The sequence below is a fragment of the Podarcis erhardii genome (assembly GCF_964252035.2).
Source record: "Podarcis erhardii genome assembly, chromosome: 6".
Lineage (NCBI taxonomy): Eukaryota > Metazoa > Chordata > Lepidosauria > Squamata > Lacertidae > Podarcis > Podarcis erhardii.
The window spans coordinates 83,184,667-83,200,914 of record NC_138510.1 but is presented as its reverse complement, the minus strand read 5'-3'; the positions used below and the strand labels follow the sequence as shown (position 1 = coordinate 83,200,914).

The window sequence follows — 16,248 nt, the reverse complement described above, 5'->3', positions numbered from 1 at the left end:
CAAAAGGCAGACAGTACAGTGGTGCCTCGCAAGACAAAATTAATCCATTCCGTGAGGCTCTTCGTATAGCGGTTTTTTCATCTTGCGAAGCAAGCCCATTGACAGTTTAGCGGATTAGCGCTATTAGCGGTTTAGCGGCTTTTAGCGGATCAGCTGATAAGCGGCTTAGGGCTCAGGAAAAGGGGGGGGAGAAGGGAAAAAACCCCACAGGAACTCGCAAGACATTTTCGTCTTGCGAAGCAAGCCCATAGGGAAATTCGTTTTGCGAAGCGCCTCCAAAACGGAAAACCCTTTCGTCTAGCGGGTTTTCCATCTTGCGAGGCGTTCGTCTTGCGGGGCACCACTGTATCACCTTCCCCCTCCTGCTGCCCCCCTCTGCACAGTTTTTCAGAGGAAAGAGCTGTAGCTACATGGCCATTTCCTATGTCCTATGTTGCAGGGATGCAGGTGGCGCTGTGGTCTAAACCACGGAGCCTCTTGGACTTGCCAATCAGAAGGTCGGCTGTTCGAATCCTCACATCGGGGTGAGCTCCCATTGCTCTGTCCCAGCACCTGCCAACCTAGCAGTTCGAAAGCACACCAGTGCAAATAGATAAATAGGTACTGCCGCCTCACAGTGAGGCGGCCCCAGAGGGAGCTTGTGCTACCACAACGGCCACGATGATGAAAAAAACTGATGAAAGCTTAACAGTTGCTTGACAGAGGCAACTAAACATTAAATATTGTTTGCTGCCATAACAGCAAAATGACAGCGAGCCAGGCATCCCCCAGGGCTGCCTTACCCACAGAGCTTCAGTCATAGAATAGTAGAGGAGGAGAATCCTAGAAGGTGTTGTAAACAATAAAAATCTGTCCTTTTCCCCTTATGGGGTATCCAAGAGCCCGTATAGAGTCCTTGCGTGGCTTCCCTATTGGTAGGAGAAAATAACAGAGGCCAACCAGAGAATATTGAGAAGCAAAGCAGCTAGTAAGCCTGATCTTTATTGGTCTGTTGCAACAAGGTGCTCCCCTCACACGCAGGAAAGGAGGAGGACCTCGAACAATAGCGTGCAAGGCCTTAGATAGACATTTTAAATTCCCTCCCCTGGAGCTCAAGACCACCCCTCCATACATCATACATACATCACAGAAGGGGTGTAACCCAAGACCACCACCCTACAAACATCATACCTACATCACAGAAAAGGTGGTCTATAACAGAAATTTGAATGTTGTTTTTCCTGTCTGCCAGGTTATCTGGTAATGCCTTATCTGATTGCCTTTCCTGGTAGTCTGCTCATTCCTTTGAGATGGCGCTTACCCAATTCCTGAGACAATGGGAAGGTTCCCTCACCCCCTCTCTCCTTGCAGAGAAACAATTGGTCAGCTTGGGAGTCAAAATGGTTTCAGGACTGTCTTCCTGTGCTGCTTCAGACATGTGGTTTATATATTTATGCACGTGTTTGCTTGGTACATTTATGAACATTTATTATATATCTAAGATAAATTCTTATTACAATGGGACCACAAGGATCACCTCGTCCAGCCCTCTTTCATGCAGGAATCTTTTGCCCAACATGGGGCTTGAACCCATCAGATTAAGATTCTCATGCTCTACTGACTGAAGAGATCTACTTTCTGTCATTGTGGTTACCTGATCCTTTTTCCAAATCACCAGTGGCTACTGGGCACTTAAGATTTCTAGGAGCAAGAAGAACTGGAATAAAATAAACATTGTAAGATCCGAGAACCAAAAGCTTCTGACGTCTCGCCAAGCAACCATCTCTTATCAAAATCACTTTCCAGAACAGGTCTTTTGATGCGCACCCTTCAAACTTTCCCCTTTATCTGTCTTTTTCCACAGGTATCAACTGTGAGCTGGAAATTGACGAGTGTTTGTCACAGCCTTGCCTGAACGGCGGAAGCTGTCATGATAGACTGGGTGGCTATAACTGTTCCTGTCCACTTGGCTTCCTGGGTGATCTCTGTGCCGTCAACATTGATGAGTGTGCAAGTCAGCCATGCCTCAATGGGGGGCAGTGTATTGATGGTATTAACGGGTATGTAATCTCAGTGTTGGGAAATGTGCTTACAACAGATGACAAGCGCTTGTTACCTTTATCCTAATAGACTGGAATCACCTCTAGGCCAGGTAGGCTGAGAATGTGAATATGATGCTGATGATCATGAAAATTTGACCTTTCACTGATTCCAGCTAGAATCTGGGTATATTTAGAAATATAGCGGAGACCTCAACCCAGCCAAAATGGAAAAATTGTGATTTTTCTCTAAAATATGATCCTTCCATTTATGGTGTGCAATGGAGACTGCTTTCCTTAGGAAAATATACTTTAGGCATTCAAAACTGAGGGTAATGAATAATAAAATAATAGAGCTTTAGATTTGGACTTGGAATTGAACAGTAGCTGTTGTTTATGCCACTATACAGGTTCTCTAGTTCATCCTCTTGCTTAGTGCTGGAATTTACATTGTCATAATAATGATAATAATTTATTATTTATAACCCGCCCATTTGGCTGGGTTTCCCCAGTCACTCTGGGCGACTCCCAACAGAATATTAAAAACACGATAAAACATCAAACATTAAAAACTTCCCTAAACAGGGCTGGCTTCAGATGTCTTCTAAAAGTCAGATAGTTGTTTATTTCCTTAATATCCGATGGTATTGCATTCCACAGGGTGGGTGCCACTACCGAGAAGACCCTCTGCCTGATTCCCTGTAACTTCACTTCTCACAGGGAGGGAACCGCCAGAAGGCCCTCAGAGCTGGACCTCAGTGTCCAGGCTGAATGATGAGAGTAGAGAGACTGCTTGAGGTATACTGGGCTGAGGCCATTTAGGGCTTTAAAGGTCAGCACCAACACTTTGAATTGTGCTCGGAAACGTACTGGGAGCCAACATAGGTCTTTCAGGACCAGTGTTATATGGTCTTGGCAGCCATTCCCAGTCACCAGTCTGGCTGCAGCATTCTGGATTAGTTGTAGTTTCCGGGTCACCTTCAAAGGTAGCCCCATGTAGAGTGCATTGCAGTAGTCAACTAGAGCATGCACCACTCTGGCGATACAGTCTGCGGGCAGGTAGGGTCTCAGCCTGCGTACCAGATGGAGCTGATAAACAGCTGCCAGATGGACATCCAGCCTCTTTTAAAATACCTGCTTCAATGAACACCCATGGGGTCAGGTACAAGCTCCACTTATACATCAGGTGGCTCACCTGTACCCTCCAGATGTTGCTGACTGCATAATCCTTTGGCTACGATGACCAAGCCTGATGGGAATTGTAGTTCAGAAACATCTGGAGGGCACAGATTTAGCCATCCATGCATTAGATGGGATGGGAGACCTGTGGTCTCCCAGATGTTGGGTATCAAAGCAACTACTTAGCAACAACCGCCAGGCAAACCCACTAAAGTATCAAAACTTTGAATATGTATGTGAGAGAAACAAAATACAGACTACCAAATTAAAACCAGTTAAATATTGCCTGGTTTTCACGGAGCTGACAAACCTATGGCTGGGTTACACAACTTCAAGCCGCTGACTGAATCTTCTTCCTGACTAAAACACAAAACCAGCATGTCAAGAGGAAGGCCAGGCTGGAACCTTCCTCACTGACACCCACTTTGTTTTGCACAGGAAACATTTTTGTATGGGGGTGAATTTATTCATGGGAGACTCCCAACCAGTAGCCTGAAGTGATACAGGCCAAAGGTCCAGATAAAGAGAGGTTTGCCACCTCAGTGACAGCTGAGCCATAGTTTCCCAATGACTGGATACGAATCCATTTCGAGATAACCGCAGTATCTGAATCCAATGAATTGTGGTGGTGGTGGTTTTTTAAAAAAGAGAGACCTGTTCAGATTGAAATGGTTTCTGATCAATAGCTGAGCAGTCTCAAAAGCAGACTTTGGAATTAAACATTGAACGCATAAAGCGTTGCATTCTCCTGTCACGGCAGAACAGATGTCACACAGAGGGAGAATTCCCTGTTCTGCTTGAATTGAACAATAGCAATTATTTATGCCACCATGCAGTCGGCGTATGCCAATAAAGCTGTCCACTGAACTAATCTTTCCAATAAAGACACAGGTTTTCTGCTCTCATTAGATAAACTGAAATGCAAATGAGCGCTATGAATGTCATGAAAGGCTTAGAGGACACACCAGCCCAGGGAGCTAGACAAACGTTTATTATCGCTCTTAAAAAAGGAACAGAACAATAACAGGAGACTCCAGGCTCTTGCCAGATACTACAAAGGCTAGTGCCACCCACTCACTAAACTATTTAATGACACTATCCATGCACACTTTGCAAAGGTGACTCCCAAGACAGTTTTGTATTGAACAGCAATGGTTGTTTTTAACTAGACTACTTGATTTGGGGGAATGATAAAATTTGAAGACAGGTGGGTTCAAATTCAGTAGCATGCATATGAACATGAACTTTGAAAATTGAAAGTTCACCTTTTGACAATTGGAAGTATAAATCTGCCCATTTCAAATTTAAGGTTTTCACCAAACGAGAAGCAAAATTTCATGTCAGATCTAGGTATTACGGGGGGAATGGTTTGGCTTTTATGTGAACCTCTCATCTAGAAACTTTCTTATTCAGGAACACCCGCCGTACACTGGTATTATGTTTTCTGATTTAATATTGGGAAAAAGAAATGCGTATTATAGATAGATTCTTAAGAAGTACAACTCATTGGGAATATGAAGCAGTGGGTGATAGGTAAATTGTGAAAAAGAGAAGTGGAGGCTGCTGAAATGGAATGAAGTAAGTGAGACAGGCAGAAAATGAAGAGGGAACTTAGACAGGAAATCAAAAAGTGTAACTAGGTATATAGCTATAAGATGCTCTGATGAATCAAGGCCGGGAAAACTGTGGTTCTCTGGAGGAGACTGGACTCTGATTCCCATCATTCATTGATTCAGCTAGTTGGGTGAGATGGAAGCTGGAGCTACGGATGGACAAATCTATTCCTTTCAGTTCTGTAAGTTTCTCATTTTTTCCAATCTTAAATTTAGTCCGCTCTCCACATTCCTACAACAATTCGCATTTTAAAAAAGAAAATCCTCATGAAAATTCACCCACATTTTAGTGCAAAGTTCTCCTAGGAAACATGTTTCTGTATGCTGCTTTGATGAATATGTCCATTTTGCAAGCGATTTTCCCAAATGCATTTTTGTGTGCTGTTTGCACTAAGATGTTACGCTAGTATATGCATCTTTTGCACGCAGTACTTGGCCGGAAAACCTTATTGCAAAATGCGGAGAAGTGCAAATTTCAAAGCATAGCTCTGTCTTGGTTTGCACGTTGTTTAGAAAAGTGTGAATTTGATAGGCTTGCCTTTAAAGGCAAACCGAATAATAATAATAATAAATTCCCATCTCCAGCTGGAGCTCAACAACAACTGAAGGGCTACAGGTTTCCCATCTCTGTAGTAAACACATCTATGGTTAGGGGGACGCGGGTGGCGGGTGGCACAGAGCCTAGGACTTGCCAATCAGAAGGTCGGCGGTTCGAATCCCAGGGATGGGGCGAGCTCCCGTTGCTCAGTCCCTGCTCCTGGCAACCTAGCAGTTCGAAAGCACGTCAGAGTGCAAATAGATAAATAGGTACCGCACTGGCAGGAAGGTAAACGGCGTTTCCGTGCACTGCTCTGGTTCGCCAGAAGCGGCTTAGTCATGCTGGCCACATGACCCGGAAGCTGTATGCTGGCTCCCTCGGCCAATAAAGCGAGATGAGCGCCGCAACCCTAGAGTCAGCCATGACTGGACCTAATGGTCAGGGGTCCCTTTACCTTTACCTTTACCTTATGGTTAGGGCGGAGTCTCCCCCTCCAGGCACCTGTCCTACACGTGCTCATTCTCTATGGATATGGGACATCCAAGGGGCTATGGACCACTGCAAGAGTGTAGAAGAGGCAGTCAAGTATGAAAGGGCACCTTCTGAATCTGATTCAATATAAAAAATTAAAGAAACATACCGGGGAGGGGCCTTGATGCAACAGCTGAAAAAGAAGGGTGGAAGCAAATGAGGGTCTGAAAATCTTTGCACGAGCGGTGAGTTTTCAAAGACGAGCCCACAGACCGAGGATGGCATTGATTTAATCAATTTTATTGCAATGCAGGTATCGCTGCAACTGTACAGGCAGCGGATATATGGGCTTTCACTGTGAAACGTTAATTCCTTTCTGCTGGTTCCACCCGTGCCTCAACAATGCTACCTGCGAGGATGCAGTGGACAGTTACATATGCCACTGCTGGCCAGGTAAACTCTCTCTCATACAAGCTCCCCTCTCTTTAACTGCTGTGAGCTCTCTGTGTAAGCAAACAATAAAAATAAATTAAATTATGCACCATAGCAGCCTGAATTCTATGCAGGCAGCCCTCCACGGTTTACCAGGGGGTTACATTCTGAGGCACCACATGTGTCAGTGAAATTGCATATTATTGAAACCCATTGAAAAAGCATGCAAACATCCCGTTCTGCCCTTTTGGTGAGGTTTCAATGACATCTTTATGACATTTGTGGGTCACTTCCAGGTTCAGTGCAATGTGCCATCGTATGCCCTTTTAAAATGTGGGTGGTTTTTTTTTTTGGGGGGGGGTGTTATTCGGTTGTTGTTTTAATTTGGATTGTATATTTTGTGGTTTTGTATTTTGATTTTGTTCTGTGAACCACCCTGAGACCTCCAGGTACAGGGCAGTATATAAATAATAATAATAATAACAACAACAACAACAACAACAACAACAACAACAACAACAACGATGATGTTCGTATACACAGTTGTGCACATGTTGAATGTATATAAATGGGGGTTTGGGTGAGCCTGCCTGTACCAAAATATGCTGAATGTCAGCAAAATAATATTAGGCAATTGAAACAAGTTTATAATATATGGATTTAGTATGCATTATTTCTTCCATTCCTTTTAATTGCAGAGGGATGCAGTGAGATATATCCAGGGCCCTAATGGTCCAGGTCTGGAAGCCCTTCTTAATCCTGCTATGGCAATTTCACAAGGCGTTGCCAGAACACATTGCCATGGCTTTTAAAAACATAAATATGTTTAGATTCTCTGAATGGCACGGTCCGCACTGGCTACCAAATCCAGAAGCTTTTATGTACTTGCATGGAGTTGCTGAAGATCACCCTGCCTGCACTCCTTCTGATTTGCTTTTTATTTTTTAAACTGGTGGAATAGGGAACAGCAGTGTGCACCTATTCAATGGGTGGCTCTTCCATCTCTTAGTTAGTGATGATAGGCCGAGCGACTGTGACTTCCCTACAAGCCACTGATTGAGTCCATGTGTCTTTCCTGGCTGAAACTCTATCCAACTCCTCTTTCCATGGCTTTCATGCCAAATACATGCAGTGGCTCCCCGTTTGTGGAATGGTTTCCCCAGGGAAGTTCGCCTGGCGCCTTCATTATACACCTTTAGGCGCCAGGCAAAAACGTTCCTTTTTAACCGGGCCTTTGGTTGATCTGTGACCTTTTAAAATGTGGGGGGTTTTTTGGGGGGGGTGACTTTTGGGTTGTTTTTTTTATTTCTCTTGTGTATTTTGTGGTTTTATATCTTGATTTGATTCTGTGAACCGCCCTGAGACCCCCAGGTATAGGGCAGTACAGTGGTAGTTACGGACTCTATCCATTCCGGGGCGCTATTTGCACCCTGAAAAGTCCGTAACTAGAGCGCCGCTCCTGCGCACACGTGCGGTGCGATACAGTGCTTCTGCGCATGCGCAAAGTAACAGAATGCTTCTCCGTGCGCACACACGGCAAAACCCGGAAGGATACACTTCCGGGTTTGCTGTGTTCACAAGCCGAAAAGATGCAACATAAACCTAACGCAACACGAGGTATGACTGTATATAAATTCAAATAATAATAATAATAATAATAATAATAATAATAATAATAATATAAAAAGATGGCTACAGAAGTGGGTTGAGTTCTCCTACAGCTTTCCTCACTCTCCCCAGCCTCATCCTTTCAGGCCCCTCAGATGTTCTGCAATATTATCTTTGCTGCTTCCACGGCGAATATAGCACAAGCCCAAATAATGAACAATGAGATCGCTGTCCTCAACTACCTCAAGTTACAACCGCTTCTCAATTCTGCAGGCTATGCAGGGTCTCACTGTGAAACAGACATAAACGAGTGTAGCAGTAATCCCTGCCTCCACGGGAGTGAGTGTGTGGAACTATCATGGTCAAGCTGGTATGGAAGAATACCAGAGCTACCCTCGGAGTTCAGCTACCAGAGAGCATCGGGTTATGTGTGCAGCTGCCGTGCAGGATTCACAGGTAATGCAACCTCCAGATTTGTAGCCTTGGTTTTTTTAAGTGTCACAGTCTGAAGGGTCCCTCTGGTGGACTTACGCTGCAATAGAGGCTTAGGGCTGTTTTGTAAGCAAACGATTTGCCTTATTAGAAAAACTAACCACTAAACTGAGACAGACACGGGGACAAATAGAAGAAGACACCTTCTCCCCGGTGTGGTTCCCCTTTATCACATACACAGCCCAACAAGACAACAAGAACCCGGTGACAACATATGAATCAATCTGGCTAACCTGATCCCAAAAAACACGCACACACAAAATCTCACTACAGCCAGCCAAAGACAACCAACCACACCCTAAGCCACCTCTCAACATCTCTCGCCACCAAGGAAATACAACAAGAGAATAGTAAGAGAGCAACGCTGACACAAAACCCCACACATACACTAAGTAGAAGAATAGAAGCATAACCACCCTACCCCACCCTGCTTACCATTCCCCCCTCTTTCCAACCTCTTTAAACAAACACAGCCAAGCAGTTCTGTCCTGTTTCCACTTGCTGTTTTTATTTAATCCACTCCACTTGGTTTATTTAAACCAGGTACATGTACATTGACCGCTAATAATGAATCAAATGTTGTAGATATCATTGCAAATTTAGTATGCTATACAAATGACATTAGAAGGCTTGGTCTTTTTATTTATACCGTTTATGATCCTATGATCCTTGTTTGTAAGCAAATGATTTCATACATAGCTATGCTCCTGTATGGAAGAAACCAGGGGTAGATTATAGGTGCAGTCTCCTGTGTGATGAATATGCATTTGCTTCCCTCTCTCTCTCTCTCTTGCTAAGCATATAAATGGTGTACAAACTGTAGTCCATTTTCACCTTCCCTTGAAAAGCAGAGAAGTGCAGAGCCAGCCTATGCACAGAGGCCAACAGCTATGATCCTGGCTCTTCTCCATGCCTGGATAAAAAGTTAACTACAATTTTGAGAGTATCTTGTTTGCCTGGTGGCGTTTCCATTGGTTGCGTTAGTAACAACTCTTTTTATAAAACAAATACGCTTTTAGAAATGGAATATATATATATATATATATATATATATATATATATATATACATAGTTTCTTGGGGTACGGAAGGGGTGAATCCACCTCAGATTGTTGCTCAGTCCTAAACACATAATAAAATATATCAGTGATTTGCTTCGGGAGCGAGGTTCCTGCAACTCATCTGGCTTCATTCTGGGAAATGCTATATGTTATTTCTATCAAGTGTGCATTTTGGGATATTAATTAAATAAAGGATGCAGGTGGCACTGTAGTCTAAACCACTCAGTCTCTTGGGCTTGCTGATCACTAGGTCGGTGATTTGAATCCCCGCAACGGAGTGAGATCCCGTTGCTCTACTCCAGCTCCTGCCAACCTAGCAGTTCAAAAGCACACCAGTGCAGGTAGATAAATAGGTACCGCTGCGGCGGGAAGGTAAATGGTGTTACTGTGTGCCCTGGCTTCCGTCACGGTGTCCCGTTGCACCAGAAACTGGTTAGTCATGCTGGCTGCATGAGCCAGAAACCTGTCTGTGGACAAAAGCCGGCTCTCTTGGCCTGAAAGCGAGATGAGCGCTGCAACCCCATAGTCGCCTTTGTCTGGACTTAACCTTCCAGGGGTCCTTTACCATTGCCTTTTTACCTTATTAATTAAATAGTACTGTTCTTCTCATTTAGCATCCTTTCCAGGCACTGGCTAATTATTACAAAAAATACAGAATACCCTCTGCCTCGTTTATAAGTTGGCTTTCAGCTTTTCTTACATTTCAACATACAATAATGCTAAAACTAGCATTGAGTGTTCAGTTTCAGCCAGAGTTTTGCAAGGTTGAGCCCCAGAATATACTTTGGGTGCTCGTGCAGGCTATACATTCATTTCAGAAAGTATTATGTGACACCATTTAAATTTCCAACAATTCTCCTGCTGCCTCATCATTCCATTGCAATGCGATAAAATAAAATTGGCATTCGCCACCAGTTGGTGGGGGCAGAGCAAGTGTCAATGCCAGTGACCCTAGCAACTCTTGAGTACAGATGCTAGGTCTGATCCTAGAACAAGTTTTGAAAACCACTGCCCTTTGAGTCTAATTTCAAAGTGGGGTATTTTGAATATGTCTGCTGCTATATGCTATGGCCTAAACCACAGAGCCCAGGGCTTGCTGATCAGAAGGTTGGCAGTCCGAATCCCCGCGACGGGGTGATCTCCCGTTGCTCGGTCCCTGCTCCTGCCAACCTAGCAGTTTGAAAGCACGTCAAAAAATGCAAGTAGATAAATGGGTACCTCTCTGGTGGGAAGGCAAACGGCGTTTCCATGCGCTGCTCTGGTTCGCCAGAAGTGGCTTAGTCATGCTGGCCACATGACCTGGAAGCTGTACGCCGGCTCCCCCGGCCAGTAAAGCGAGATGAGCGCTGCAACCCCAGAGTCATCTGCAACTGGACCTAATGGTCAGGGGTCCCTTTACCTTTACCTTTACTCTCTTTAAAATATATATATAATTTTATTGAGTTTAAGAACAAACACGAAACAGACTAAAACCTTACTGTATTCAGAACTCAAAAATGTAAGTCCCCCTTCATCCACTGACCTTCCTCACCACCCCTTCCCCAATTCCTTTCTTTTCCAGATTCTTCTGTTTAGCTTTGATTCCAGTTGTTTTTTAGTTGCAATGTGGATTTGCTCAAGAGTATAAGTGGGTGCCTGCATCTTTTGTAACTTTAAAAATACAATTTTAAAACAATATTATTGGCAGTGAATATGAGCAAAGTCCTTCTCAGTTGATGATCTTCAAAAAGGACAGACAGAACACCACCGTGATGAGAACAGTAATTCTTTCCATTTGCAGGGAATTGTGCAGGCTCCATTTCATGTTGCACCACCATCAGATTAATGAAGCCCTTGGCTGATTAGAGATTGCTGTAATTCGTTTGACAGTTAACTGAGAACATGGGCCCATGGGTTCCTGAATGTCCAGCAGTCACCTCCAGCAATGACAGGGGATTCATGAGCATATTTCCTAACAATTCTTCCAGGGTCAGTGAGTGGGACGCACAAACACACTGTCAGCACACATGATATTTTTGAAGGTCAGTTGCTGTCAGGGCCTGGCTGGACGAGGAGAAGTGGTGGGAGGCTCCAGCAGGAGAACCCCCTAGAAAAGCCAAGGGAGTGGTGGTGGGATCCTGAAGATAGGTCAGAGGATTGAGAAGGGTGGGCAGAATGGTTGGATGCTGAACAAGCAACAGGCTTCGGTGAGAGAGAGGAAGAGGCAGAAAGCACTGCAGATGTAGGCCAGGCAGCTGAGGAGGAAGTGAGGGCTGAGGCTGCAACGGATTCAAAGGAGCCAGCCAGTCCTACTGTATTCATCTCCCTTCCTCCCTTGTCTCTAAACGCATGGAGGGCTTTTCATGTAGAAGAGCAAAGAGCTCAGAGAGCACAGAGAGTCCATCCCCGACAGAGTTTAAGACTGATGGGGAAAGAGCTGGACAGGGAGGAGACTTAAAGGAGTCACAGATTGTCAGGTCTGGAAATTGGTTTACTGGAGCCAGTCTTTCTCATAGGCTTCTGTGTTTGGATTCTGCTTTCTTGAATAAAGAATCAACTTTACTGCTCATCTCTGAATCTCTGTGCTGACCTGCAGCTGAACCAGCCCTGAGAGTTGCCCTCCTAGGCAGAGCATTCTCAGGGCTGATTGACACATTAGAAAAGGGGTTCGAGAGAGAGCATAGCCAATGAGTTGTTTTTGGGTTGTGAGCTGGCTGAGTTGTGGTGGAGCTGGGTGTGTCATAATCTCCACACACACACCCCACCAATCTCATAACTTTATCATGACTGTGACTCACCACGGATGGGCTCAGCCCATATTCTAACTATACCAATTTATTCTTGTGAATTGGTCTCTCTAAAAGGTTACTGTATAAAACTTTGAGCATCTGGACCAGTCCCTTGCTCGTGAACCTCAGGACACATCCAGTTGGTCTTGGAGCTGCAAAGGTCATTTTTAGAAACACACACATTGTCAAGGATTCTCTATTATCCCGCACCACTGCCAACAAAATGTCGCAGATTAAGACTGCTCTCACTGTAATCCCACGTCGTCTGAAATTTACATTCCTGTTATTACTATCCCACATGACATACTAACACATGGGGTAATATACCACATATATGTCACTAAAAATAACTGCTCCTTTCTCCCTGTTAACCAACCACTTCAAATCTACTGTATTGCCCCAAATATAAGCCACACCCAAATAGAAGATGCACCTTAAAAATTAGAGGGGGGGGAATACCTGAATATAAGCCGCTCCGTTCCTCGCTGCTCCTGGCTGCATACTGGGGGGGGGGGAGCCACGCTGCGTTGCTGACGGCCTTTCCCCTTCCTCTCTCTCTCTCTCTCTCTCTCTCTCTCTCCCCCCCCCCCTTCTCAGCTTTGGGAGAGAGGACAGGGGACTGTGCGTGGGCTTCACCACGCTCCTGGCGCTGTTTGCCCTGTGCTGCTGGCTGCATACTGTAAGGTAGCGAATATAAGCCACACTTTAACTTTTCATGGTCAGAATTTTGGAGGAAAGTGATGCTTATATTCAGGCCAATACGGTATTGCATTTACTTAATAGTTCAAACCCTTTTCCTGCTGTCAAGCCCAGTCACTCAACAATCACACTCCATGCACCCACCATACCGTATACAGTGTACCTTAGCTGTCCAACGCCCTGGAACTCAGACATTTTGGCTCCCAAAACCCGGAAGTAACTGTTCCAGTTTTCTAACCTTATTTTGGAAGCCAAACGTCCGACAGGGCTTCTGTGGCTTCCAATTGGCTGCAGGAGCTTCCTGCAACCAATCAGAAACCGTGATTTGGAAGTCGAACACTTTGGAAGTCAAACGTACTTCTGGAACGGATTCCATTCGACTTCCAAGGTACGACTGTACTGATTTCTGACTTCCGTAAAACACTCAAAACGTTCATCAACCAATACTCATTGTACAGATGCAACAGCAGGTAAAAAGCCAAAGCAAAAAACAAATTCCAATCATTTCCATCCCCTCTCTCACCAGGACCAAGACCAACACCGTCTCTCCACTCCTTAACTAGGGAGATTTAGCTCTTCTCTGCCAACAGACTTTGCCTGCAGAGGGAGTTTTTGCTGTGAACTCTGTCTTGGGCTGGGAAAGAGATCTAACATCAGCTGCTGGGCTTAAGCCTTCAGTAAAGACAAGGAAGGAAATGGTAGGCCAGAACTGAGTCTTTTTGGCTGTGAAATCTCTTGGACGTGCTTTGCAAGCTACTGTGAGAGGGGAAATGTCGGCCTTCATTATACTGTTCACAGTCTAGGCCCTCCTTGCCTGCAGGTACCATTTGGGGAGGGCTTTTCATAAAGGACTCTGCTAGCTGCCTCTCTTCCAGCACCACTATTCATCTTGGCATCTTAAATCCCCAGGGGGACTCTCTCGACATCTTTAGTCCTTTCCTGCTGCGTCGAGCCAACGCGAAAGAGAAGAATGTCACGGTACTGGAAACGTATGTGCATTAATTTCTTGGCACAAGAATCACAGATTTGGAAAAGACCTTGGAGTCCAGCCTTCTGCTCAGTGCAGGATCTGTGACTACAGCATCTCTGTCGGATGGCCATCCATCCTCTGCTTAGATACCTCCATCCACCACCTCTCTCTCTCTCTCCCTCTCTCTCTCGGCACTCTGCACCATTGCCAAACAGCTCTTCCTGTTAGGAGGTCTCTCTTAATGACTAGCTAACATCTGCTGACCTGTCATTTCCACCAATTAGTCTTAGTCCTGCCTTCTGGAGCAAAACAGAACAAGTCTCCTCCATGTTCTGCAGGATGGGCCTTCAGACATTTGAAGACCACAATCATGTGTCCTCTTATTTTTTTCTCTCTCCTCCAGGTTAAATGTACCTGCCTCTTTCAACTGTTCCTCATAGGACTTGGTTTCTTGACCCCTCACCTTCCTGGTCACCCTCCTCTGGTCTTGCTCCCCAGTAGATTGATGTCCTTCTTAAAATGTGGCACCCAGAATTGGGCACAGTATTCAAGATGTGTGCTGACCAGCATAATATACAATGGAACTATGCCTTCACCTGAGCTCGACACTATGCTCTGTTAGTACAGCCTAAGTTTGCATTAGGTTTTTTAGCAGCTTCGTCGCATTGCTGGCTCATGTTCAGGTTATGATTGACTATGACACCTAGATCCTTCTTACATGTACTGCAGCTAGGGATGGATGAATCTGTCAGTCTTGGTGTGTCTCGGTTTCTCGTTTTCCCAACTTTTAGTTCAGTTTGCAATATTCCAGCATCAGCATGTGATTGTTTTGATTTTTAAGTCCTCATGAAAATACATAAGTATTTTGGTGCATGTGTCTCCTAGCATATACATTTTAGCAAACAATTTTCCCAGATAAAATGCATCTTGGATGTTATTTCCATGCACCACATTTTACAATCAGGAATATACATTTTTATGCACATTTCTCAAAAAGACACAGTTTATTAGAGGTTATCGTCCACACGCTTTCACTGCGCAGATACTGGTGGTTAGGTAATACCTCTTTTAAGCTGTTTAGCAGAGTTTATCTTCTTTCTCTCGCAGAAGTGGTGTACAATGACAAAGTTATTATAAAGATGACTCACAAACTCTGTGAAGTCTCCGTCAAGAGATTTTATTCCCAGTCCGGGTACAAGCATTACAGTAGCAAAGATATTTTCAACTGTTAAAATAAACAGCAATTAACAGTACACTTTCAAACAAAAGTCTTTCTTATCTCCCACACATCGTCAATTACAGCAACAGTCCTTCAGCAGAATTGACAGGCAATACTCTTCGGACTTTGTCCATGGAGTTTTCTTGGCAGGGATACTTGCCAAAGATCATGGCCACTGGTCCCCTCACCTCCTGGCAAATAGAAGGGGAAGAAATGGAGGCAGTGAGAGATTTTACTTTCTTGGGCTCCATGATCACTGCAGATGGCGACAGCAGTCACGAAATTAAAAGACGCCTGCTTCTTGGGAGAAAAGCAATGACAAACCTAGACAGCATCTTAAAAAGTAGAGACATCACCTTGCCAACAAAGGTCCATTTAGTAAAAGCTATGGTTTTCCCAGTAGTGATGTATGGAAGGGAGAGCTGGACCATAAAGAAGGCTGATCGCCGAAGAATTGATGCTTTTGAATTATGGTGGAGGAGACTCTTGAGAGTCCCATGGACTGCAAGAAGATCAAACCTATCCATTCTTAAGGAAATCAGCCCTGAGTGCTCATTGGAAGGACAGATCGTGAAGCTGAGGCTCCAATACTTTGGCCACCTCATGAGAAGAGAAGACTCCCTGGAAAAGACCCTGATGTTGGGAAAGATGGAGGGCACAAGGAGAAGGGGACGACAGAGGATGAGATGGTTGGACAGTGTTCTCGAAGCTACCAGCATGAGTTTGACCAAACTGCAGGAGGCAGTGGAAGGCAGAAGTGCCTGACGTGCTCTGGTCCATGGGGTCATGAAGAGTCGGACACGACTAAACGACTAAACAACAACAACTCTTCAGACAGACATTTGCTATAAGGCTTCTGCAAAAAGTGGTCGTCGTCCCATTGACCCTTCCAGCCAATGCCAATGTTGCTCTTCGTTTTTGATGGGGGAATTGCATTGCATAATTTTGAAAGGTGTGACCTTTGAAGGACAGATGTACTACAATCCATCTATCATTTGAGGAACTGTAAATTAGGCAGGTTTACATTAAAATAGCTCTTGCACCCTAACTGCTACCAAGCCATGCCTCCCCTTTGAGTCATCTCTCATACACAAAGCCCACTGGATGACTCTGGGCAGCTCCTTATCTCTTATTCCCATGTGCCTCTCAGTACCATAATAAGCAATAATAAGCAACAGTGA

General features: G+C 44.7%; 1 protein-coding gene across 1 annotated transcript in view; it reads left to right on the top strand.

Moving 5' to 3' along the window:
• Window positions 1-16,248, top strand: part of CRB1 (crumbs cell polarity complex component 1) — a 138,925-nt gene that overhangs the window by 52,290 nt on the left and 70,387 nt on the right. Inside the window, exons 3-5 of the mRNA XM_081866237.1 lie at window positions 1,844-2,039; window positions 6,133-6,272; window positions 8,133-8,315. Coding sequence (XP_081722363.1) covers window positions 1,844-2,039; window positions 6,133-6,272; window positions 8,133-8,315 — 519 coding nt within the window. The remainder of the gene's footprint in view (window positions 1-1,843; window positions 2,040-6,132; window positions 6,273-8,132; window positions 8,316-16,248) is intronic.